Raw genomic sequence first — 27,064 nt, 5'->3', positions numbered from 1 at the left:
CCCAGCTCTGATAAAACCAGCTGGCTCTGTGTATCAGCTGCGCTCGCCGGGAAAGCCAGCCAATTAAGAATCAGGAGGCATGGTGCTCGCCGGCTGATTGGCTCGGGCTGCCGCGATCATAGCTGTTCAGTCATCCAGGGAGCAACCCCCACCCCACCCTACCTCCCACCTCCCCTCTCTCAAATTCACACAACCAGAGAAACACACACGCTCGTTCAGCGCATACTCCTTGGTGGCATAAGGATCCCTTGATGTAGAATCTAGTGCAAGCATCAGAGGGAGGAATCACTTGACTGCTCAGTGAAATCACAAACACTAACACCTTTCATAACATGGTGGGAGGTGGGTGAAGCCCATTACCTAAACTGAGATAATAACACTATAGTACCTGAGTGGGTACATAGCAACCGTTTGCAGCTCCAGCACAAATGATGGGTGATATGAAAGGGGCTACAAATGACCCCAGAAGGACTTTGATGAATGCAGAATGATCATATGGATTTAGGTCAGCAGAGGAAAACATTTTCTATCATTAAAATGTTAATATTATAACACACAAACATACAGTAGGAGCACATACACACACACAGAGGAAGGATTATGTACAGTGGTATCACTGGGAGAAAACCTGAGGCTGCCAAGGAATGAAGCTCATAATTGGGTCGTAGCAATAAACAATAGCTCGCTTTCTTCTTTAAAGGTCTCTCTCTCGCTTTCTCACACTAGTTTACTCTGACTTCATGATCGCTCCTTGCAGCTCAACCAATACAGTTAGTATTACATTACAGATCAGGGTGTAAATCTTTAGTTTTTACACCAAAATACAAAAAGATACCTGTCAGGGAGATTAAATTCCTGAGAGGACAATTGAAGACAAACGCAGGTACAATGAAATGTTGGTGTACTCTGCCACCTAGGGGTTAAATATTGCTATTTCAGGTTAAAGCCAGAGTGACTGTAGACAGACTGGAGGCTGTGTAAAAAAAACAAACAGAGAACACAGAGAAAAGTCATTCATGAGAGGAGACAATAAAACAAATTTTGTTTTAGAAGATGCACAAGTTCAATAAAAATGCAAGTATAATGAAGATGTTGCATCCACTACATGCAGTCTGCACCTTTACCATTAACAGTTGAAAGCAACAGCAATTGTTGACTTATATTAGTCTGCGATTATACAATTTTTCAAATCTGTCTTATGCCTTAAACTAAATAGAAGGGGGGGGGGGGGGGGGCGGTTCATGGTCAGCTGTATGAGTATTGTTTTAAGACAGACTTGAAAAATGTGAAGCTTCTCTTTAGCCACAGCAGTTCAGTACAAAAAAAAAAAAAAAAAAGAAAAGAAAGGTTACCTTGCATTTTTACCGTCTGGCATTTGAGCGAAGAATCCAAACCTTGATCCAAACCCCTGTGGTTTGCTGGTTCACACCCTGAAAGAAAGGACTCTGCTTCCTGTGTACACTGACTTGTGATTTGAAGATGTGCAGACAGAAACAAAAACAAACGTCACTCTTGCATATAATCAAATCCAGTACAAGGGCCTTGGATTAATTAATATCGCCATGATGGTCTCACCACCAATATCCTACTGCATTATATATACACACACACAACTTCAGCCTAACAAGATATAGGACACTGGTCCTATACGTTACTGTACTTAAACAGTCTAAATAAACAGACAAACTAGTCATGAAAGAGGGGTTAAAATTAGTTTTATTATTTGATAGAGCAGAAAAAAAAATCAAAAAAACAAATATTTCTCATACATTTTCTTTTCCATTTGGGCTGCACTGCGTTTTAGCAGCGTTTCAACCCCAAACAAACGGAATGGTGATTTCGTCAAACAACAGCAGCAGCAGCAGCAGGCAGTAGTCAGGACAGCACAGGGTTACACTTAGCAGAGCACAAAATGATGGGCTCGCTCCAGATTGCTTATTTTGCATCCACAAGACGCGGGCTGCTACCTTCTGCCTGTTGGGAATGTACAGACAACCTGGAAGATTTCCAATGCTACTTCGAGACAGAAACACAAAACTTCAAGCAATTTTAAATTAAACTTCGTATGCTTGTATTTCTGTCAGCAGTGCACATTCTGTATGTTGCACCATCCTAAATGAAACCCACGTGTACAGTGATGATACCCCAAGGACAGAGGGGTAAACTTCAACTGATGCCCATTTACCTAATGCAGTGCACCATCTTCGAGAATGGAGCCTGACAATGATCAGTGAGCTATTGGGTGCACTCCGGATACAGGACACAAATCCTTACAATGTCACATTAGATTATCACACCATGGATGTATTAAGAAATCAAGACTGAGACAACAGGGCAGCAAGACTCCATGTTTGTAACTACACAGTGATGAGATAGTCAGAACTATTGTTTCAATGTGAAAAGGACAAATGAGAGATGCGGGGTATTAAGGGGAGGAGGTTTGGGGGGGGGGGGGGGGTCAGCCTCTTCAGTGGTCAGTTGGGTTTGCATTATTCAACAGATTCCTCTCTAAACATACAGTTTTTGATCATTTAACCCTTTTTCACTGCTTAAATTCAACATATCAATATTTTTTATTTATTTCTATTCAGAGACGATATCCAAATTGGGATCATAAATGTAACACTGGGCATGAGTGGTAGGGTTAAAGAAACTGGACCGCCTCGCTGACTGAAATTAAAGACGACGGCACATGGTTATTAAATAACTTGACTTCATGAGCAATGGCAATTCCCCCTGTTTAATGTTGGACATATTGTACATCACTAGCTTATCCTGTGCTGCTGCAACCTGATAAAAATGCACTATAGCTCATGTGAAAGGCATAGTTAGCTCAATTCAAGGACCTGACATAAATCATACACACCTTAATGTTAAAGACTAAGAAGTTCATGTCATTTGTTGCTATAGGGGTTTTTGCATAACTACATTCTGAAAGCTGTCCAGCTTCTCTCAGACCAATCGCAGGGTGAGTGGGAGCCACTGGACACACAAGAGAAAACAAATCACCTTATGTGGAGATCCATTCAAACTTAGGGCATAAGAATATATCTTTACTAACATGACCCTATAAATAAACCCAGAGACAGTTTGTCTATAGAAGAAAAATAATGCACCACAACCTATGACTAAAAGCAAAACAATGTCAAAAATATGACATTCCTTTCGCCCCCTCGGTTTAGCATGAATTCATGTTTATATCCAGAGAGGGTTCAAATAAACTAGAAACCTTCTAGCAGAAGGGATTCCATTTGGGCTCCACTAGTTCTTTGGAAGGTTTTTTTTTGTTTGTTTTTTGTTTTCTGTTTTTTTTTTTTTTACAATATTCAATAAGAATAGTCCTCCGAACATATGCTCCGTGTTTTTTTTACATGAGTGAAACCTTAATCTTTATTCTTCCTCTTCATCTTAGAAAAAACAAAGTATTTAAAAGTAGGCCACAACTTGGAACCCAGCAGATGTAAAACCACCTCAACAGTAACATTAGCCTGTAAATTCAGACCTCGACAAGAGGCCACTTCCAAAGTATCAGGGAGCACAATATTCCAAACACAGTATATGACTTACAGAAGAAAAGACAAAATCCTAACATTCAGCCATACAAAATAATCCAACACACTTCAACTTCTCTACTATACACGGCGTAGTTTAGAGAGAAGAGGCAGTCTGTGTGCAGATAGAGATCATTTTTTACAGTCCTTTTTTTTTTTATTATTTTATTCATTTTTGCAAAGCTGAAGCAGTTCTTATTATTTTGTGGATGGTCCTTGAAGCTCAACCACAATCCCTGTGATGAAGACTTCAGTTAAGTTCAGTTCGGCCACCACATGGGCCTGAGTCTGACTAGCTCAGACTGGAGAGGGGCAGGACGTAAGGCGAATATTTTATTGTGTATAATAGTGATTATTAATTGTTTTCCCCGCCTAATCCAGAGGCAGAGAAGTTCGGGAGAATTGTGTGGCAACTTCCTCTTGGTACAATTGGGAGCGTCAACCAATATACAGGGAGGGAGAGGCAACATCACTGGAGAAGTTTGTAAAATTGTAACCCCAACCCTCAGAAAGGTACCCAAACTCTATTTGACAAACTCCTTGTATCCCAGATGCCCAAGCTGTTGCAGCACGACTCCATTATGGGATGCAGGACTCAGGTATGGAAGATGGTAGCAGAAAGATCTGAGGGGAGGATGGAGGAACACCTCAATCCCACAAAAAAAAAAAAAAAAAAAAAAAAAAAAAAGGAGGAGGCTGATTCTCCCCTGCACCATTTTGGGCCAGAGGCATAAAGGTCCATAGAAAGGATTAGAATGATAGTGAGAATGGCTGTTACTGATATTAAGAGGGATAATAGTTATGGGGAGAGTGAGATTGCATTATTTCCATGTGTTGGCTGCTTGGGAGATAGAACGGGAGGGAATCATGTCCAGCAGGTACTCTCGCTGACGCTCCACAGCAGAGGTGCTCTTATGGGCAGACAAGCTGGGGTTCACATATGCCATAGTCACACCTAACAAGAAACAAATACATCAAAGTGGTCAGTGCACCAGATATTATTAAACATCAAGCTGTTTTACATTGATTTCATGATGAAATATCAAACTATCACAGTATTTTGACTCAGGTAGGACAAATGCAAAGATAAAGGAAAAAGTTGGCATAATGTGAGATGAATGAGGATGAAAAATATTTTGCCTGCTACTAATAAAACTGCAACTTTTAGGATTTTATTTCTAAGTAAAAGCCAAAACGAACACAAGGACTATAAAGGAAAACAAAAATGAAAAGGCTTAGCCCGAGGAAATGGGAAGAAAGATCAAGGAGTGACAGTGCCAGAGAGGAATCCACCTTAGAAGAGAGTGATTACCCCAAAGTGGAGCAGAAAGCGAGAGCGGGTGGAGCACGTTCTCAGTCTAACCTCGTCTCACGTTTATCTACCTGTGTTGCCACCGCTCTGCTTCCTCCAGGCAGCCATGTTGCCTTGGTTACTGCTGCTGCTGCTGCTGGCGCTGACCTTTGCCCCCTGCTGCAGCGCGTGTGCTGCAGCATGCTTACCTGGCCTGCTCCCCAGTGCTGCTGCTGTCACGGCGTTCTGCAGCTGAGAGGAGGAGGTGAATGAGTGGACCACGCCACGAGACCTCACTGCAGACTGGATGCTGTGTGACAGCTGATTCTGTACAGAGAGACAAAGTGACAGGAGTGTTTATGATCTAGTTAAAAAAAACAAAAAAAAAACAAAACGTGACTTAAAACTTAAACCACAGTGGTGGTCCATCACAATGAAAGGCCAAGCTAACCTGCTTAATGGCGGAGTGGTGGGCAGACACAGATCTGTGCTGCATGGCAGCCCTGACCTGCTTGTACTGCTGGGACACCAGCACCTCACTCTTGGAGAGTGAGGGGGAGGAGGATGAGGTGGTTTTAGAGACAGGGGAGGCAGAGGAGGAGGCCGCCTGCTGGAGGATACGCTGTTCAATCTCCTGCTCCTGTTGGAGTGCCTTAACAAAGGCTGCCTTCAGCCGACTGGTGTGCTCAGCCTTCAGGGCCTTCTTCTGATTGGACGACATGCATTGGTCACAGAGGATGGTCCCAGCCTTCTCCTTTCTCCAGCGGGAGGTAAAGTCTGTCTTACACTGGGCACAGGTGTATGGCTCTTTGGGAATGGAGCTGGCCATTGCGGCAGCTGGGCCCAGATTACCTGTGTGATGAATGACAGAAACAGAGAACTTCTTCAACCTAGATGTTTACCTCTACCTTTACCTTTACGTTTTACTGTTAGATCCACATTTGCACTACAACATTCCTAAACAAGCTACATGACTAAAGATCTACCCACCCCGGCCGTGCATCTCCAGAAGTTTTTGCACCACTTCTTCTAACCCCAACAAGTAGATGAACTCATTATTGGCCGCTGAAGGCAGGAAGTTGAACTCGGGGGCAGGAGGTTTGGGTGGAGGGATCTCCAGTAGCGTCTTCTCCAGCTGCTTACGCAGTGCAAGCTTGGCAGCCGCCTGCCGGCTAGCTGGGGAATCACTGATGCTAGAGTTGGGCGACACTGAGGAGCCCTTTAGGCTGGTTGGAGAGGCCTGGACACAAACAACAATGTCAACTTCAGGTATAACGCATGACAGTCCTCTTATGGTTGACCATAAACAGTAATGCAGTGTAATCTGAGCAAGGAAAAAAGTTTACCACATTTCTATCCTCTGTGATAATAACAATAGTTATAATAACAATACTTATACATGTCCTCACCTGAGGGATGTTGACCATGACATTGCTGTTGGCTACATTAGCCACCCGAATGAGTCCCTGCTGAATGATCCTCTGGCCCTGGACCTGGACATTGGGCACAGAGGCCCTGGGAGCGAGCAAGAGTGGAGGGGGCCCTGAACTGCTGTGCTGCTGTTGTTGTTGCTGACGTAGACTGGCTATCTGATGAGGAGTAACTGCAATAGGCTGATAACAGCGCACACGCACACACACACGCACACAGAAGCAGCCATCACAGACAAGAGAAGGAACAAGGAGAAGAAAAGTGAGACACTCTTCAAATGAGTTTGCTTTAAATGATGTGACGATGTTGTGACACACTTACCTGGGCTCCTCTGACCAGAGGTGGCATGACAATCTGAGAGTTGTGTTTGGACGGGACATGTTGCCCACCCCTCACCAATGGAGGAGGGATCACCGTGCCTGAGCTACGACCTGTCACCTGATAATACAAGTACATAATTGTAAAATGAATGACTAAACATTATGCTTCAAAGAAAACCAACTTTTGTATTTGTGAAAGTGTGAAAGAAAACTTCAGCTGCCCTCTACTGTATAATGGACCACAATAAGACAAAACAGATTCCCAACACTCATCAATTCGAGCTCTAAAACGGTGCAGGAGGTTCTAACAAAGTTCAGTAATTACCTGGAGGGGTCCTTTGCTTGATGTGATACTTCCTCTCACCAAAGGAGGAGGAGTGGCCACAGAGCCAGTTGCCTAGAAATGAACAGGGTTTAGTATTAGTCCATAAAGGTGTGTGTCCTTGAAGAAGAAATCAACACTCTTTCCTCTTCTGAGGTTTTTACCTTCTGCACAGTGCTCTCCTTCTGGATCTGGCTCTGTCGTAGTTTCTTGAGCAGCACCAGTTTGGCCTCTTGGAGTCTCAGTTCTTCCTTCAGCTGTTTGATGATGCGCTCCCTCTCCTCAGGAGAACTTTTCTATTTACATCATAACAGGAAAAATGTAAATCTCAGGCGGTGATAAGAGGAAGTTTACACAAATTATTTACGGATTATTTTGAGTGTGTGTTTATCAAACAAGGATGACTAGGGTGGTTTATAACAGATCAATCTGGACAACTCAATTCAGGACAGTGAGTTCAAAGCAATACTAACTAATCCAAAAAATGTGCTACTGAAACTATCAACAAAGGTCTGTCTGTGTGGCAGCAGCAGTTTTCTATTCACTCTTTCAGTTCAATCTCTGCTATCAGTAAGTGAGAATGAAGACTCTGAAGCCAGTGGACAAAACTTTTATTGCATCCACATTTTTAGTCTGTTCTCCTACCATAAGTTTATCCGTGTCAGTCTTCGTGAAGCAGTGGCCGTTCATGAGAGGACTGGATGGCTCGTTGTCTGATAACACAATCACATCATCTGGTGATGGTGGCTGCCGCTCTTTCTTAATGTCACTGAGGGGAGGAGTATTAAAAGACAGAAAACAATTATATGGATTCATTTGATTGATTGATTAATTACATTTCATCATACAACTAAGATTGAACACAATTATATTTCAGAACACTGTAATTACCACAAACTGCAAATAACTTGTTTATCTCATGTCCAGTAGATGGCGATATATAATTGTGATTTTATCTGCTCTGATGCAGCGCAAATGTGCACTGGGACACACAAGAAGACTAGAACCAAGAGATCAATAATGGAGTAATGGCGACAGGGGAAGATCGCGCCACCCCATTATCTCTAGCGAAAGGTAACATCGACGGACGTCCTGCTCTCTCCCTTCCCACAGACACAGCAGAGTCAGTCACATACAACATGCAAACAAAGGGGAAATTAACTGCATTGTTGTTTTTTTACAGGAGGAAAAGGCTTAAGGCCTTTGATAAAATGTTAAGTGGCCTTTCCTGAGGGCTAACGAAAACAAAGGCGACTAGTGGCAAGCTATGCATCAATCTGGAAAGGGGTGGAGATATAGGGGTTGATTGTAATTTTACAATGCATGGACTATGGCGGAAGAATAAATCTGCCTCTACCACAGCAGGGATCCTGTCAGGTCTTGAGTGTTGTTGCGTTTGAAAATAGAAGTCTGAATGATCACGAGAGCTTGTGGGAGGTGAGGTAGGGTGGGGTAGTGATATATGACAGTTTGTGAGGGATACAGGTTTAGGTCATCATGTGGAGTTATGTATGCACACACAGGGAAGTTATATAATTGTTCAGGCGCTGTCGAGTGAGAGGCTTCAGGGCTTCAAGCTTAGGCCCAGTTTACCACCCAGACAGAGCCTCACCCCTCCCCTACCTCTGTGGCGAGGCCTGTGGCCTAGCCCGATCGGCACAGCCTGGGCCTCAGCTCTCCCCTCCCTCCCAGCTGCCGACACCAGAGTCACAAGCTGAGAAGAGCGGAGGTCCGCTGGAGACACTGGAGAGGGTGACAGTGAGGGGGAGGGGAATACATGGCCAGGAGCCAACCTATTGTGTACACTCTCACTCACTCAGTCACTCACGCAGTCACTACTTCACACACCCCTCCCCCATCCTTACTTGTTCATCTTTTATACTCCAACTCACTGACTCTGTTCTTCACACTCTTTCTTCCTTTTGCGCGCTCATGTCTTCAGACACGTTTCTCTGCTCTCGTCTCCTTCCACGCTACAGCTGTCTAACACCTCCCCTCAGCAGACGTTGCATGCTCAGTTCAACAAGGTCAGCTATGTAACAATAAACATGTCGTTTATACTTGCATTATGAGATGAGATTTTCAGCAGACTAAACTATCACAACACAAACCACAACAAACATTTTTTGTCATAACATAACTTTATCCAGCTGCTAAGAACACAATCGAAGTACATTCACGCATCACACTGCTACTTCCTGGAATATACTTGCCTGGTATGTTTCCATTCAAATCTAGAAAGATGTCTGACATCCTGGTACTTAAAAGACACTGCTATTCTGAGAAAGATTATGCGACTAAAGCACAGCTGTTTTCCTCCGCAGCTCTGTTTACATTCCACAAATATGATACGATAAACTATGCCAGACACAAGCAGCATTGAAGAGGAATTGAAAGCTTCATCATCTCTCAAAAGAAAAAAGCTTAATGGTGACCCAGTGCTTTGACTGACTTGGCCTCTCTGACAGCATGACACGCACTAGCTTGTGGTGGTTGCTACTACTCCACTGAGAACAGCTTACACAAGCATCACAACACACACCAGCTCGGTTATGTAAGGTCCAGTGTTTCTGCATGCCTCGGCTTCCCCAATCGTGGCTTCACGCTGACCCCACTATAGGACTGCTGAATCTGTCATTATTAGGTGCAGTGGGAGCCACTCAAAATGCAAGGCAACACTGCAAAGTGCCATTTTAAGCTACGTAAGGCTCCTTTCATGAATGGAATTGCTGGGCTGTGAGCAGACAACAGGTCTGGCAAAGGTGCGTTTAAATATTGACATTGTTAAATTGTAATCATAGCATCACAAAACACTCAAACTACGGAAGAACAGAGGGAAGCACTGCCTCTTCTCACATGACACCAGGCATTTCATACATGCACAATCAAGAGACGAGCAGTTCAGTTACAGTATTGTTATCTGGCATGGGAAATTTGGCTTGCATTACAGTTTACTAATAGTTTAACAAAGTTGGCCCACACAGACTAAGTCTTTTGTGCACAGCAATGGGGTAATCGCCTTGCAGTGAATAAGCACACCAACACATGCTGAGGGTTAAACAGGGGCCAAAGGTGACACTTCAGCGAACTGTTGATATCCCAATGGCAGAGCCAAGACACTTTCAGCTGAATCATCTCTCTGTTCCACTTTAACTGCCATCATATCAGTGTGTATTTATCACTCTACCAAACACATCACATGACGTCAGGCATTTCTCTGTGTGGTCATGTGACACACCCACCACCCCTCCTGGCCCCTCCTGGCCCCTCCTTCCTCCAACTGCTCCTTCCAATGTGGAAACCATGGCAACGGCCAGTTGGAACCAGTTTGTGACACATAGCCTTCATTTTGTGTGAAGTGTGAGGCAGAGTTCAGGTGCTGCTGTGGGAGAAAATGGAGCCCGGGCCTCGGGAGCCTCAAACTTTTCAAAATGGGGGCAGGCTGCCGACAACCGCACACCGACTTCCTGTATGACTCCTGTCAGACCACTTGCTGGTGCAAAGTTAGACAGAAACCTGAAACTTCAATTGACACATCTCTACGCACAACCAAGCACTGTGCCTGCATGTATTAAAATCCAAGGCCTCCAGTACATAAATAACACACAATAAGTTTTCAAACAAACTCACACACCACCATCACAGGTCACATAGCCTCCCTTCAACATATATGATGATTAAATATCAATTTAGAATACCACAACAGAAATACCGCAGCAAACTGGTCTTTGCATCTTCTGTCCTCGCAGAGACAAACTAGTTTGTAAGCAGATTACGGTGCATTTTGTCCAGCTGGAAATACTTACAAAGGCTTTAGTGTGGACAAAGTTGGCTGACTATGCAATATTGAGGCCCAGTATAAAGGAATAGACTGTTTAAGGCAACGTGTTTACAGTATTCCTTTCAATGTTGTTCACAGACATTGAAAGGAATAATGGCTTTGACAGTATCATGTAAACCAAACAATAATGTGTTCATTATGACCAACAAGCTCTCAGCCCCTACGCACGAACAGCAAGAAGAAACTGTTCATGTTACTTCAGACATTCAATGCAGAAAAACTGGGAGCTACCGATTCAAACCCTGTGATCTTTTCCTTGTCTCACCTTTTGGATGTGCTCATATCAACGGGCTCGTCTCCAGTCTGCACCTCCACCTTGATGGTGGCCTTCACTTCCCCAGCCTTTAGGATGCTGGCTACTTTTGCTGCCTGCTCACTCTTCAGCTTGACGCTCTCAGCTGCAGATCCCACCAGAGCCAGGGGAGCTCCAGCTGCATCTCCCCTCTCCAGCTTAACCCGTTTGCCATCCATGTCCCCCGGGGACCCAGCAAGAGCTGCATGGTCCCTCTCCAGGGCCCGCTTCTGGCTGCGTGTTTGACGCACTGCCTCCTCTGACATGGCTGCTCTCACCCTGGAGAGAGAAAGAAGACGTACACAGTTACAGTCATGTAAATACATTTACAAGATACAGAGTACAAGTTTGGGCAATACCACATAGACCAAGGTGCACTGTCACTATGGGATCACAGTCTTATTATCAACAGTAGATGGTTTACATATGTCAGTGAAAGGTGGTTTCCACGAAGCAACTTTCAAACTCAATTTCAATATCCTTTATTTGATCATACTGTACTACCCACTTCACTGTCAAAATCTCTGCTTTACACTACTGTGCAGGTTCCTTTGAGTGACTTATCCCCCGGTAGATCTGCCTCTCTACTTTCGCCGATGAGGTTACCATAACAACCACATAGTAATGCGTGAATGTTGTATTATTGCCAAAATCAGGTGGGCGGTGAACAAATACATATTTAACATCAAGTGGTCTTTAGAGTTTAATTTGAAGAAACATAAGCTGTCATTTTCTATTACCAGTAAATCTAATACTAATGGGTGATACCCTGAAATCTGATTTGGAAACAGAGAGGATGAGTATAGGTCTAGTGAGAGAGAAGAAGTCCTGTACATCTTGTGAAATAAACTGTTTCATCGAGTTACTTTGGCTGAGGGACCATTAGGACCTATTGTGTGTGCGGTAAACACTGTGGAGCATCCATCGCAGGAAATACAAAAAGTTGCAACTCAATTTAAAATGGAGTCGATAAAACCGGACGACAGCAGTGCCAGGTGTAATCACTACAGAGATAACTGACCTGAGAGACTGCCTTTGTATCAGAGGCAACAGAGTGACTGCAGATGCTAAACCTTGACTACTAACGTGCATCTACAACATCACAGATGCCATTTAATGAGTTTAAAGGGAGAGATGCCTGAAACAGAAGGATCTCAATCAATTCAACCTACTGTATAAATAATAAAGAACCCTGACATGTTTGTTTCACTCTGAACCTTGATGTTCCCTGGACTTTACAAAACAAACCTGACTAGTGCGTCCATCTCCTGTATGTAAACCCACCTTTTTGAGGGAAATAATTATTCTTAAAAATGCTTTGATTATACACTTTGCAGAGTCGTGTACATACAAATGTACAGTGTTTAATTTAGAGATGCAACTAACGATTATTGTCTTTATTAAATAAATGATCAATTTATAATTTTTAAAACAGTGAAACACATCATATACACACATAATTTCCCAGAACCAAAAGTGATGTCTACAAATAACTTGTCTTGTTCAGTCCAAAATCCATGCAGATGATGATGAGAAAAGCACCTCAATATATCCTGCCGTTTGGGAATATATTTGGCAGAAAAATGATCGAAATAACTAACCAATAGTTGCTAATTAATTAATTCTTTTGATCAACTAATCGGTTAATTGACTAATCGTCGGAGCTCTAGCTCGATTTAGCTGATGTTTCCAGCTGTATAAAAGGGGCAACCCTGAGGTGTACAGGCGTCTCCTGTGCTACTGCCAGTGCCCCAGATGCTGACCCAAATCTCACTCAGTACAGTAACAGAACAGGATGGAGAGACCCATTTAACATTCTGGGAAAAACCTATTACACAGCAGAAAAATAGCACCAACACTGTGCAACAGTCACACCAATGTAGGCCACGCACTCATTATGGAACAGGCACTATCAGGTTCTCTTGAATAAACATTTTACACTAATAGCTTATACAAATATGATGCTCATAAACACTTTGCATAAAGATGAGCACATGAACATCTGTGCATGTTTAAAGATTCTCATATGACAGCCTGATTGATGATTAAGGCTCAAACTATGTGCATGTGTACGTACACACCAAGATCATGTATTTTTGATTCAGAAAGCTGACTCAAGGTCTTTGTAGTCCAACGTGACATAATGATGACTCCACATGACCCTATCCCAAGATTCCACGAGAGGCAAAAAGCACTTCCCTGAAAACCGGTTCAAACCGGTCTCCGACTGAGAGAAGGCGCAGGTTTAACCCCTGGAGAGACAGAGAGGCAGAAGGGAGGGAGAGAGAGAGACGGGGAGGCCACAGGACATTCCAAAACATGTCTACCAGACAACAGGGGGCGGACACATCACTGACATGACTAACTTCTGTGGCACTCGAGTCAACAGCCGTTGACAAACATAACTACTCTGTCATCCAGAACCCACTTTATAATACTTGATACTCTTAAAATTAGATAAACACTATTTCGGCATGGTTCGACAAAACAGACATCTTGAAATATTTTTTCTGCAATCCATTAAGACCTCAAAGATTAAAAAGCCAAGTGAACATCATAATTCACCTCACGCATTTAATGTACAGAAAAAAAGCCCACTAAGAGTTTGAAAGAACTGCAATGTAAGGTGGGAAAATAGAACTGCCTCTCAGCAATTTCAACAAATCGCTGTCTGCAGTAAAGCTGCAGTTTGCTCTAGCAATTCACATCTGTTAATTCAGCCAAGTTTTATTTTTACTGGAGATAAGACCCAGGCATCCCTGACACTTTTCAAGATGTTAAGCTGAGATGCTTGCAATAACTAAACCAACCACATCCAAAACAACTACAACACAGCTAAAACGTTCAGTTCTGTGTTTGTGGAGCCTAAAATTCACCCTGCTCTGGTACACAACAAGGACAGATGTGCCCTGCTGTACCATCCCTGGACACAAAGGCTATCTATCTGCCAGAGATGACAGTTTGTGTGTGGGTGTGTATGTGTGCATGCCCGTATACCACACACACACACTGCTTGAGAAACCATACTTCACCCTGCAAGATTGTACAAATGGTGGCTGCACAGTGCTCTGGCTGCAACAGTGTGCCGGTGAACCGTGTCATGTACAAAATGACTGTAACCCTTCGGGACGATGCAATGTCAGATCTGCACGTCACTAGGACGGCTATGGTTGCTAGTTTCTGATCTAGAGACATGGTTACCTTTGTCCCAGGGGAGATGGATGTCATTATGAATCCAGTGTTTAATGTGCCTGATGCACTGCTGCTAAGCAACAAGGGGGAGGACAATGAAATAAAAGTGTTGTCCATGCACATGCTGTGATTTTAAGTATTATGAACGCACTTGATTCGAACTAAGAGGGGTGTATATTGGTTTCAACCCTGCATCACACTCCATCTCACTTGCCTTCAGTGAAGCATCCCTACTCACACAATCCCATTTTCTATTCAGCTCCTTGGTTTCCATATGAGCCCTGAGGGCCTGTTGTGTGATAGGAGGTTATTCACAACGTCCACTAAGAGCTATCAAAAAAGAAAGAAAACTGTAGGAAATTCATCTTGAGAAGACACCTTGACTATACAGGAGTTGATGTGAGCCTAGCCATCAAACACAAGAGTCTATCTCTATTCACCGCGACACCTGAGAGGGCTGGACGGCAAGAAAAAAAAACATGGCATCAATACTTCAAGCTGCCAGAAACTGAGATAGTGTTGCACCGAGACACCGTTCAGAGTATTTGTGATGGCAGGAGATGACAAAGGGACAAGCAGGTAAAACACAAGTTTAAGAGCTTCTATGACAACTCATGATGATGAGAACAAAGCTGCTCTTTATCTGTTCCTAGTTGAGCCATTTAAAAGTCATGTCAGATGGCTGAATCTCAGGTTTTGAAAACCAGCATGTGATTAAACAGAAGGGGAGCAGATTTTTACACAGCATCCTTTGCTAAAACTTAGATAAACCAATTTGGTTTGAACAAGGACATCAGGAATTTGTATTCTTATGGCCAGGCAATCAACTGCAAAAAAAATCCTGACTCAATCAGTGCTGGTAGCCTTCCTGGCAGCTACAATGCTCCCCGAGCGCCATCCATCCAGCGTGTAAAACCAAGTGAAACTGACACTACAATCTCACAAACAAGTCTAACTTGTCCATCATCAAGTCCACAGAGAGATGCCCGGAGGGAACTGGTACCCCAAATCCCTCTGCCTGGGACTCAGCAACCCAGAGTGGCAGTTCTGTTCAAGGATCAGTTCTGCCCATTAACGTCCACAATCCCTGATCAGTACTCCATTCCAGTTTTCATTTCTGACTATCAAACCTGCCACGCTTTGTCACATTACAGCTCTTTGACTTACACTACACGAGGTAGCCCACGCAACCCAGGAGGGCAGGCACAGATTACAAGAACCTATAAAATGATGACTGATTTTGAAACCGTTTTCATATATGATCTGCTCTCCAAAACAAGAACACACTCACTCAGCAAGATAAGAGAAACACTGCATCACACACACACTGCAAAAAAAAATAAAGATCAGGACCTTTTTGCATTTGATTTTGTAGGATTTGTAGGTGGTTCGCACTTCACCTGCATGGCGTGTTATATGCTTTTGGAGAAGCAATTCAAGCACCTTGTGTTGAAAGAAAGCTGAACTCTGGACAGATACATCACTACTATATCACTATGTCCTTTTCTCAGCTGTCCATTCAGAGAACGCAGGAATGGGTCAGTCAAAATGAGCAATTAACAGCAAAAATAGAGGAATGGTAAGCTGAAAGCAGTTTATGGTCAGTTTTACACACGTTTCCGATTACACGTTGCTGCTGTGGAATCGGGTGTACATCGTCAGCACAGGTGACTGACTGGTAAGCATATGTTGCCCACATCCACGCCAAGATGCCTATCACTGTGAAGACCACAGCTTTGTAATCAGAGACACAACTGAGTCAGAGACACTGCTGTGCCCCTTGTTGCTTTACTTTAATAGAATAAAATAGAACACTTTTTTTCCATCGGACATTTCCAATATAACAAAATCACTTTTGCGACTCCTGGAACAGTAGATGCTTTAGGGAGCACCGAGTCGCTGACTCTACACATGGCGCCGTCTTCTAGACATCCATGGTGATTGCTGCCAAAAGATATAATCATACCTGCAGCTGCTGTGCAAATGGTGGTATATACAGGCTCACAACCAAATAAATGTAATACAACTCAATAAATATTAATGTATATTATCTACACCTGAAATGGACAGTAAAGCCCAACTAATACTGAAATTTATAATATTAACTTGTTAACTTATTTCATATAATGCAAATGTTTGGGGTTTTTTTACAGCTGGATCTGTGGCCCATGATTCACATCATTTTCATACTTATCAAAATATTCAGTGATCCCTTGTGCCCTATGGATGGGGGCATTGTCTTCCTAGAAGAAATTCTCTGATCACAATAAAAATGTTTCATCATAGGATAAAGGTGATCAACTTTGTATTGATTTGCAGTGACCCTTCCCCCTAACGGGACAAGTGGACCCAAACCATGCCAACAAAATGCCCCCCACAGCATAACAGAGCCACTGGAGCCCCTCCCCATAGGGGTCAGGCATTCAGGCCTGTACCGTTCAGTGCGCTTGCCAACTTGTCAAAAATGATGAAGGATGACTCATCTGACCATATCACTTTTTTCGACATACAATGCACCTGTGCTGAAAAATATGCATTCATTGTGTTTCTGCACTAATTTATTAAGGCCTTTCCTTTAATCTGTCACCTGACACATAAAAATGCAGCAGCTACGGAAATGACAAGAGGATGCGAAAGAGAGTGGAGTACAGCAGCGATTAGTGATCTGTGCCTGCTCCTCTCTGGAGACTATGGAGGAGGAGTAAACGCATATCCCCCTCGTTTCCCTCAGAATAATAAGGCCTAAGGGCAGAGCAGATCTTAAGATAGAGAAAAAACAAAGGATGAGGGAGTCAGGGGGCTGCAAGTGAGATGACACATCTCTACTGCCCATTCAAATTAATCGACAACACACATATGCATGAAAATATAGGTACAAAGCTGTCTGATTTCCTACGCAGTAACTGCCTCAAAGCAGGACTGGTCAAGTTAACACATTTAATAAATTTGCATTTATCTATGAAGGCTATATGGGCTAACATCAGCCTTCTTGACTATAAATTATGGTGTTTGAAGTAAATCATCCATCCCTGTGTATAATGCGGCAGGATAAGATGTACTGAAAGAAAATGTAAATCTTGTGACCTGCACTGACAGTACACGTCTTATTCTCAATAGTCAGTCTCCTAGTGTGTCCACTAGTTCATAGCCAGCTGATCAATGGCAAAGGCTCATCCCCTCAGGTAGCGTGCTTGCCTCTCATGTCCAGCACTGTAATGATCTCCCCACTGGGACTGGACCCAGCCAGCTAACACATTAACAGCCATTTAAAAAAAAACTGAGGCTTTTCAACTGTGTCCTTAGGGTTCAATACGAGGGGAAACAACAATTATACTGTCCAATAAAAGCAATACAAGTATGGATTATTATTGCACAATAAAAGATAGCAGAGTGACAGCCCTTTTTCTTGTGTAGCTAAGGGGCCCTGGCCCTTGTAATATTGAATTAATCGCTCAAACTGCATATTATCTTACTGCCAGATATGACCAGACGATGATTATCTTAAATTCAGGGTAACTACTTACTCCTCACCACCATAAAGGTTATTCATGTCATATCATGCTCATAAAATGTATAAAATTTAACAGTATAGTTCTTTTCCTTTGGAGTATTGTCTAAATAGTAAAAAAAAAAAAGATCGGACTACCTACGCTAATCTGTGCTCACCAGGCTGGGAGTGGGGGCAGGGACCAGCTGAGGTGGTGCCATGGTTGGGGGAGGGAGAAGGGTGCAAAGCGCATGTGGTTAGCTGAGCCATAATCTAACTGTACCCAAGTGAAAAATACTCTTCCTTGTCTTCTCTCTCTTTCTCTCTCACTTGCTCACTCGCCGTCCTTCCCTCCACCCCTCCCTGCCTCACACACTCCCCCCTCCTCCTCCTCAGTTGTTCTGCTGTAGGCTCGGCCAGCCCAGAAGTGTGTGTGTGTGTGCGTGCGTGTGTGTGTGCCCCTACTGGTTGTGTCCCGAACGCCAAGGGTTAAGCCCCTGCCATTTTAACGCCACTGACAGATCAGACCATTAGGGTGTTACCTAACAAAATGGAAGCCTTTAACCCTGAATCTGCCAGACTGCCTCTGTGTGTGTCCGTGTGTGTGTGTATGTGTGTGTGTGTGTGTGTGTGTGAGTGAGCAAGAGCCGGAGCCACGCAGGGTGTATGTATGTGTGCGCATGTCTCCACCTGAATTCTCCCTCAGCAACGTGACAACGACAATAACAGTGAGTCCAGGAAGTGCAAACCAGACTTTTGTGCATGATCACACAAGAATGCATAAACACATAGCCACATTAAAACATATACGACTATAAGTTGTTTTTAAAACACAGACACACTGATGTACTTGCTAACGCATCCTCATTACATAGAGAACTAACAATTTTTTTTTTAAAATCATTCTCACATCCACATCTCATCTGGACTTTGGCAAGTATGCACAAACATACATGTGTAATGCATAAAATCCATCTGTAGTACTTTGAGTAATTGATTCACACCCTTAAAAGAACATAATTTACTAACTGGCATAAGGAATGTCTAGGTTACGACGCTCTAAAACACCTTAATAGCTCACGTTAACCTTGTCTAGTAGCTTTCTTGAGCCTCTATTCACAAAATCACTGGACACATTTTCAACCACAAATGTTTACCAGCTATAATAAAAAGGAATAGCTAAATGTTTTCAACAATCCTAGACAGGGATAATCTCCAATTTCAGCCAAATTGCTTCCAAATGGTTACTCCATAATCCTGTAAAACCAGAAGCCCATACCCACATACAGACCGGAGGGCCAGGACACACGCAGACTGCTATCAGATTACATTTCTCAGAAATGGATTGCAGCAGGAAGTGACCAGAGCAGAGGAGAAAAAAAGAGCTTAAAGGGTGCAAAAAAAGAAAAAAACTGTATAACTGTATACCAGACAAGACAACTATCAGCTAAACACATCATCAGTGCGCACTGATGAAGAACACAACCAGGTAAAGTGGGTCAGTTGCCTCGTGTTTTTGAGTTAAGTCAGCAGTCATAAATTTCAGGATCTTCAGCATGGGTTAATCGAGGTTAGACCACAGTGAATAAATCATTCTTAAGTATTAAAGACATATCATAAAACATCTGAAATCCAGATTAATTACAAATTAACTAGTTGGAAATTATGCCATATAATGACTGTAACAAAATTTTAGATAAAATATCTGATAGCAAACAAAAACAACAAAATCATAACTACAACAACCCTCTCATTCCACCACAAGGCAGAAAAACTTGTTTAGTACTCTTTGGCACCTATATATATTCCAAGAGGAAGGAAAATGAGAACGTGTATAAGATCCAGTGAATGGCTGATTAAGGCTGGATGATGTACCGTAACTTGTTAGGCTTGTTTAGGAGACTGGTAATGTTAAAAGAAAGGTTTGACAACAAGAATGCGGCTTCCGTGGCCAGTCCCTTTTTCACGACACTTCACGCACAACAACTGCCTGTGTAGTCAGCAAATTAGATGCTGGAAATGATTGTAAAATCCAAGTCAGAGCTACATACACAGACACATTAAGCCAGAGAGTTAAGCTGGTGTATTCGGTCAGCAGACCAGTGTTTGTTTTCATGATGATCAGTGCCCACAGACTGATAACCGTTTCACAAATTTACCTGTTCTCACTATCATGACTGACATGAGTGCTGAACCTGTCTGAAGTGTGAGTGTTGGCCTACACCTGTTGGAGGATGCCCACATTCTTTAAGGAAATAACACTGTAAAAAAGGATTATCAATCACTGAACACCCAACATCACTACTGGGTGTGACCCTAAGTGTTGTCTCTTAAACTTTGCTACCACATCGTGACATCGCGCCTGAATATTGAACCTATAACTTATGCTTTTCAGTGTCAACCACACAATGTCTACAGCCCCTGCAATCAAAAAGTTGTGATGTGCCCAAAGTGACACTGAATGTTTGTTCAGATTTTCAGTCTTGTTTGCTTATTCGCTGAACAGCCTCGCCACTGTTTGCAGCTGAGAAATAAAGTGAAAAATAGCAGCAGAAACATCCTGCCGAGGATGTTTTAATGGGGAGCTGTGATTTTGCCATGACAGTGTTTATATCCAGTTTATATCCAGAATTAAGATGTAGCTCTATTCTAAGCCATAAAATCCAACATGGTGCCTGCAGCTTTGGTAGATCCTGCTTTATGCTCAAACTCAAATTGTACCATATCACCTTCATACTATGTTCATTTTTCATTCCATATGCAAATGCTCACAAACAAAATGTGCCATTTTAAGTGATAATCCACTCAGAACCTTTGAACTATCAAACACCGTGGTTCTGTAGACTTGACAGGACAGCTGTCAAAGGTTTGTTGTTACACGTCTTCAGTGAAGAGCAACAGTTGTCAATCTGAATTCTGGCAGTTAACAGTGGCGACCAGCTTTTATGATAGTAGAATGTGGAACAACATCCAGAGAAACCTACAACTCTTGTCTTTCCCCATACTCAGTATGGTCCAAACATTTATAACTGCACCAAATTAAGGCTGAACATTCTGCTACTGTGTGAGACTTTTGTTCTCTTCAAAACTGTGGAGAAGATGACCAAAGGAGCAGCAGATTATGTTTAAGGAGCGGTGTGAGAAGTTTCTTTGAAAATGTTTCACTTTCCTCTGCCATCATAAACACTGGAACCCATTATAACTGATGGAAATCAAGCAAACGTCTTCAAGTCTACAGAGGGCTGAGTGATATTCAAAACACAGAATTGGAGGGAGAGTATCACTTAAAACTCCACACTTTCAGTCAATTTATCTCTTCTGAATGTAGTAAAACCCCACAATTATGTTCCCAGCGCATTTCTTACTAGCATAAAACAATGGCACTGTACCATCGTACCCGGGAGTTATGTGGAGACACGTGCATGTCTAAAATATGAAGACTAAAATTCAAATCTGGAGACATTATGGTGACGTTAGAAATACAATTTGTAACCCACGTCATTTCACCCTGATAATGGACTGATCCAACAGATATAGAGCAGTGGGAATGACAGCAAGCCTCAGGAATGATAATCAGGTCATTTTTTTCCTACATAGTGTGATGTGGTAGAAGACAATCAATGCAATGTGTGGAACACCTCACAGCAAAATGACTGCCGTGTCAAAACTATTTTTCACCTCTGTTTCACTAGACTAACACTATAAACTTAAATCAAGTCTTCATCCTGTCTTTCACCAAGCCCCCATCCACAGCTATGATTTCACAAACATGTTCTACCTCTGTGAGACAAACGGATGACTTTGCTAATCATAAACTGGTTAAGTGATTGGTGGGCTCAAACTTCCAAGTTTTAGACCAGGCACGACAGTACACCGATGAAACACATGAACATACAACCCACACAAAACAGCCATGTGGCAGGGAGTGAGGCAGGACAGTTTGTCCCCCTCTTGGACACATGCCTTGATGCTGCATGTATCCAAGTTGCTGCTCTGCCTGTTTGCTGCACTGAGAGTTCGAGAGTTGCCATGTCAGCACTGGCCACACAGTGGAAGCAATTGTTAAAGGCAGACTGAAAAAAAAAAACTTTAGAAATGTGTATTCAATAATGTCTAAAAGTGCAATTAGTCCTCTTTTCATTGGATGAGATTATTTCAGGTAATTCTGGTCATACAGGTTGTCACTTATGAGCAAAAATGCTAGTGAAACCAAACAGAAGCATGATTTATTACCATCAAAGTACAAAGTGCTGGTTATAGCTTTGAAAATTCAAGGATATGCTCAGCAGCAAAACTCAATGCAACCAGTTCCCCACCCCCACTCCAAATTTAAAGATGTCTAGTTGCAGAAGTGGCCAGTCAAACACAGGCAGGTAGGTGGCTGCTTAGCTGGCATTCAAAGCTTGGGAAAGCCCCTGTGGATGCATATTACTGTATGTGGTGGATGAATTTAAATTTGTGAGGAAATATTCTATGCCATACAGCTACACACTGAGGGGAATACAAAGGACAGCTGGACACTTCATTTGATGTTACATAGTTTTCATGCATTTGAGTGTTGTTTTTAATACGTCACGTAGGGATGGGAATACATTTTTAAGTTCACGAAACCTGCCAAAATACCTGTGGCAGCTGGCCTGGTGTTCTTTGTGCCTGACTCACTGACTTTTGTTTTAGACCGGTGCACTTTCTTCCTTTATAAAATAACCAGTGTGGACTTAGCTCAGCAAGTTTCTGTTAAGTTTGTCTCACTTGCTTTCAGTTTCACCCTGTCTTTTCTTCCTGTCTACCCATCTCTTAGTTGTGTAGACATACACCACATTGTTAATATACAACAACAAATGTTACTTCTTACTATTTGTTTAAGGGGAAGTTCATTGTTAACCACATGGCCCACCTGGTCAACAGGTGACCATTTACCGAAGGAATACCATTAGTCTCCTGCCATGATACATGTCCAGTCTGAACAAAAGGGCAGTATTTCATTGGGCACTGGCCATGCAAATAGCAGACAATGAGTAAATTAGTTGTCAAGGGCAAAGTAAATCATGGGAAGTATGGTGGAGCCAGCCTATAAAAAATTCAAAGTGTTTGTTCGTAGTAGAACTAAAATTTGCAGAGATTCGCTTCATTAAACACAATTACCAACTCATCACTACACGTGTGTACTTTTAACTGTCTAAAACTGGTTGCTCACACTGTAAACACACATGCTTGAGTCAATATGAAGTCCAACAGGGTTAACAAGAAATAGTTCAGTCACTCAAACACTGGAGGATTCCTCTCCTCCAGCTCTAAGAACTGCCCAGGGCCTTTGGGTGGAACCCCGTGGTCAGTATGACTACTCCTGTCCTCTGGCATGCAATGGAACAAACAGGGAAACTGATATAAAAAACAGACGGTTCTCAAAGAAAATAAAATATTCAGATGATAAAAAAATACTGTGTAAAAGTGCTAAGTAACACATCTACATGACTGGAACCAAAGTTCATTAAAACATAGAGTCACTTTCGAAACTTAGGAAAAGTTGGAGATTCAACAATAGCATCAAGTATCAAGTACTAAGCACAAGCAAAGTGTAGCAAGCAATATGTAATACAACTGTCAAAAAAGAAATGAAAGCAATGCTACAAAGTGAACTATCCCTAATGAGCAAGAGGTCAATTTCCACTTGCAACAGCATCTTTCACTTTTGCATCTGATTTGATAAACAACAAGTGATTGCCACTGTGTAAATGAGCGTACAACTCCTACAGTCAGCCTTTCTCCTACGACACGACTGAGGCCTAATCCTTAAAACTAAAGTACAAGGATCCCTCGTCTCTCATTCACACTGTGCCGAGACTTTATAGTTTCAGCAGCATTTCCTGTTAACCTTTTCACAATGACTGTGCTCACACTCAACCAGACTGCTGTGTTAAAACTGTGCCCCACAGTGAGCCACAGAGATACTGTTATTATAACACCTCAGCGATATGTGAATGGATGGAAACAATAAGAGCTACGCCATGCAACCCTGCAGAGTTATTACCAGTATTAGGTCTATATGTTGTTGTTTGTTAATCATTAAAACAAGTAAGAAACAAAGATTAATGCAGGGAATGTTACATTTCACTGGCAATAAGATATATTCATGATTCACTGTTTTGTCAAGGTTGTGTGAAACAGATATGATCTCCATTTTAATATCTGCCATGCCCATAAATTTAAATCTAAATCTAAATCATAAATCTAAAAAAGGAACAACAAAACAAAATTATGCAAGTAGATCTATTTTTTTTTAATTTAGAGACATTACAATGTGACAACACTGTATACGGTGCAAATAGCTTTAGGTACGCAGCATAACACTTTCAAAACCTGATCCTTCACTTTCATGCCCACAGCTCAGCATTAAGGTTGAAGAGCACAGGCTGTAACTCAGCACAACCGAAAAAACCCTTATAGCGAGATTAAATTCCAGAAGAACAGACATGCAAATACTGAAACTAATATAACCATAATAAACTCAACAATGGCAACAATGAGCAAGTACCTTTGAGCCACACCTATGACAAAAGTAAAACAAGTCAATCTATTGGGTGGTGGAAAATACAGATGTATCTTTAAAAAAAGTTTCAGTCCTGATGCAGCAGAATAAGAGTGGATCTCGAGTCATGCCTGTCTGGTCACATCACTCTCAGGAGGGTTTTTCATAAGAGGCACCCTTCCTCAGGCAAATCCAAGGCCCATCATAAAATGCAAAGCGACATGTGTCCCCCATCACTAGCCAAGGGTGCCAACTGTCTGCTTGCTTTAAAAGGAGAGCACTTGCTCAGCAGAGGTAGGGATATAAACACTGCTGTTCAGCTTAAACACGCCTCAAAGACAGGTCAATACAATACTGACTTGAAGTGTCCACTCAAATTACATGACCCATGATTCATAGATTGCTGCAGATTCAGGTGACTGCCTGAACGAATCTTCAAATGCCAAGCCCTATCAGTCATTACAAGGCTTAATGATTCAAATTTATCTTACAAATAATGTAACTCACAATTAGAATTAAATGAATATTTTTAAAGGAATGCCTTCAGATCATTGAGCTCAACTGGAAACTGTTGGTATAGTAGTTACAGAGAACACCCTTAGACTTCAAAGTAAGACACCTCACTACATATATTAAGTGGTGGATTTTATTTCAGTTAAGAAACGCTGGTATTCTCGTCCAAGCACAGAGTAGGAATCTGGGTGTCTATGGTCTGACGAAGGGTGATAGCTACTAACCCGTGGTGGACAGACAGACACACATTCCGACGGAGGTACAACCGTCCACCATTACGCCTCCATAAAAAGGCTTTTCACGGTTGAGCTAATCTGACAAAGTTCTGTGATCAGTGGCTCATAAAGCCATAATCATACTCATCCACGGCTAAGAAGAGCATACGGCTTAGCAATAACCGGTAGCAATACTGGTTATGGTGTTGATAAACTTTAGTGACCCAACTTTACCCAAAAGAATATCTACCTATTTCCAACTAACCCATCAACAACAACAGGCTATCTCATGCTAACGTTAACTTGGCTTGCCAACAACAACCTGTCCATCTGTCCGGCTACAAAACCAGTGGCTAACTAACGCTAGCAAACAGCCAATTATGGTTATCAGCGATTACACGGATTAAAGGAAAGTCACAAGACGGTGGGTCATATGCTCATTTAAATGTGATGATGTGGATTATGATATTTAGCTTGGATGTCGGTACGCGTCCAAATAGCGATACACGACAGACAATGAAACCGACCCCGTCTCACTGTGCCGCTAGTGTTAGAAAGCTAGCTATAGCGAGCTAAGTTAGCCTGCTAACGCTAACTCCCTGGACACTCGTCTGCCCAGACAGTCAAGTCTCTGAATTTATTCACAAATAATCGAGCTGTTAATTACATGCAGAAAGGGACTGTTTTCTTTCAGAGTTTTCTCGCTTCCCAATAGGCAAATAGAAATAACAACTTACATTGAATCTTACTATTAGAGCATCCTTACACAAGTTTGTCGGGGAAGTTAGTTTCAATATTTCTCGACTTTTTGAGGCGGTTTGTTCCTGGCAGTCCGTGCTCGGTAGGTGTATGTGTGCAGCTGAGCGACACGCAAACTGTTACCTTGCACGTTAGCTGAGATCAAGCTATGCTAGCTAGCTTAACTTACGTTAGCCGAGCTAACGCCGACAGAGAAACTTCCTTCGTCGTCATAATTTGATTGAAAATTAAAATATTGAATATTGTTAATATTGTGACGAAATACATGAACTTACAAAGTCTAGGAGGAGCTTAACCGAGTTCCCCCGCGATTTTCAGGTGTTTGATGTTGGTATTTAGCTGGCTTCGGTGTAAAAAATCCCGGGGATCCCCTCTCTTCTGTCCGTTGCCACTCCGGTTGCCAGATAATGTAATGAGCCACCACAGGCGGCGTCATGCTGCGTTCATACACACCTCGGAAATGTTAAGTTCCCAACTGCTGAGATAGAAGGAAATGCTGCGTTTGGAACTAGTAGACGGAAGTACTGCAAAAATGGGGAGAGTAATGACGAAGGCAGGACTACGACTGAATGGGAACCTGAACTCCTTCACGAATCAAATTTAAAGAGAAAATAATACAATTTGATTGCATGACAGCTTGTTGTAAATATAGCCTTACCCTGTATTCTACCCACTGTGGGTTTGTGTGGTAATGAGGTGCTTGCTTGTTCATGCGTGTTAGGCCTATTCCAAAAACTTGAAATAAAGAACCACCTTTGCTACAGGGTAAGTGAGCTTGATAAGGTTTTCCCACGCAGATTATAAAAACATATATAAATAAAGGCAAACATAAAAAGCCATGCATCAATTTGGCCCTCTCATTTTAGATGTTTTACTTTTTATTCATGATAATGTAGTTGGTCACAGCTGGATGAGTTCCTACATGTTATGCTTTACAGTCCATATGGTCCACATTACCTGTAGTTTAGAACATTTACCAGGCAGTATTTGTCATGTGAGTGTCTCATCCTGGAATGTGTTTACTTTTCACATACAGTGTTTTGTATGCTTGTCTTGAGGCGTCCTTGTGTCCTTATGTGCGCATGGTTTGTGTGTTCATGCACATGTGCATAATGTGCATGAGCTACTTTCTGAATTGTCATTGTGTACCACTGGATCCAAACGGACACAAAACAGTAACTCTGAACCTGGACTGACACCATTTTTCTTTTCTGAATCTGAATAAAATAACAGCATAGTGACAGCAAATTACAGCATAGACAGTACAGTGGATCTGACCCACTGCCATTCCGTCTGGGTCTTCCTGTGATCCTAGTAGCAG

At 42.4% G+C, this 27,064-nt stretch overlaps 1 protein-coding gene across 2 annotated transcripts; it reads right to left on the bottom strand.

Annotated features, from left to right (window-relative positions):
* Positions 1–1,698: 1,698 nt before the first annotated feature.
* gatad2ab (GATA zinc finger domain containing 2Ab) lies at positions 1,699–26,178 on the bottom strand. 2 transcript variants are annotated; one of them, XM_041040192.1, is made up of 11 exons: positions 26,019–26,178; positions 11,022–11,327; positions 7,561–7,684; positions 7,080–7,211; positions 6,919–6,990; positions 6,595–6,711; positions 6,252–6,455; positions 5,833–6,082; positions 5,294–5,694; positions 4,935–5,169; positions 1,699–4,506 (listed from the first exon to the last, which is right to left on the bottom strand). In XM_041040192.1, exons 2-11 carry the CDS (start codon positions 11,312–11,314, stop codon positions 4,373–4,375), a joined length of 1,962 nt encoding a protein of 653 aa, XP_040896126.1. In that variant the 5' UTR covers positions 11,315–11,327; positions 26,019–26,178; the 3' UTR covers positions 1,699–4,372. The 2 variants fall into 2 exon arrangements, with proteins under 2 accessions (XP_040896126.1, XP_040896125.1); XM_041040191.1 differs by lacking the exon at positions 26,019–26,178 and adding an exon at positions 25,722–25,836.
* Positions 26,179–27,064: the final 886 nt, after the last annotated feature.

Source organism: Toxotes jaculatrix, chromosome 6 (assembly GCF_017976425.1).
Source record: "Toxotes jaculatrix isolate fToxJac2 chromosome 6, fToxJac2.pri, whole genome shotgun sequence".
NCBI lineage: Eukaryota > Metazoa > Chordata > Actinopteri > Toxotidae > Toxotes > Toxotes jaculatrix.
Note: the sequence above shows the minus strand (reverse complement) of the source record. Positions and strands in the feature narration are given on the sequence as shown.

Coding starts and splice junctions, on each gene's coding strand:
- gatad2ab (XM_041040191.1), bottom strand. Junction 6,456..6,594: donor CTCTGGTCAGAGGAGCCCAG/GTAAGTGTGTCA, acceptor CGCTGTTATCAG/CCTATTGCAGTTACTCCTCA. Junction 5,695..5,832: donor TCTGGAGATGCACGGCCGGG/GTGGGTAGATCT, acceptor TTCATCACACAG/GTAATCTGGGCCCAGCTGCC.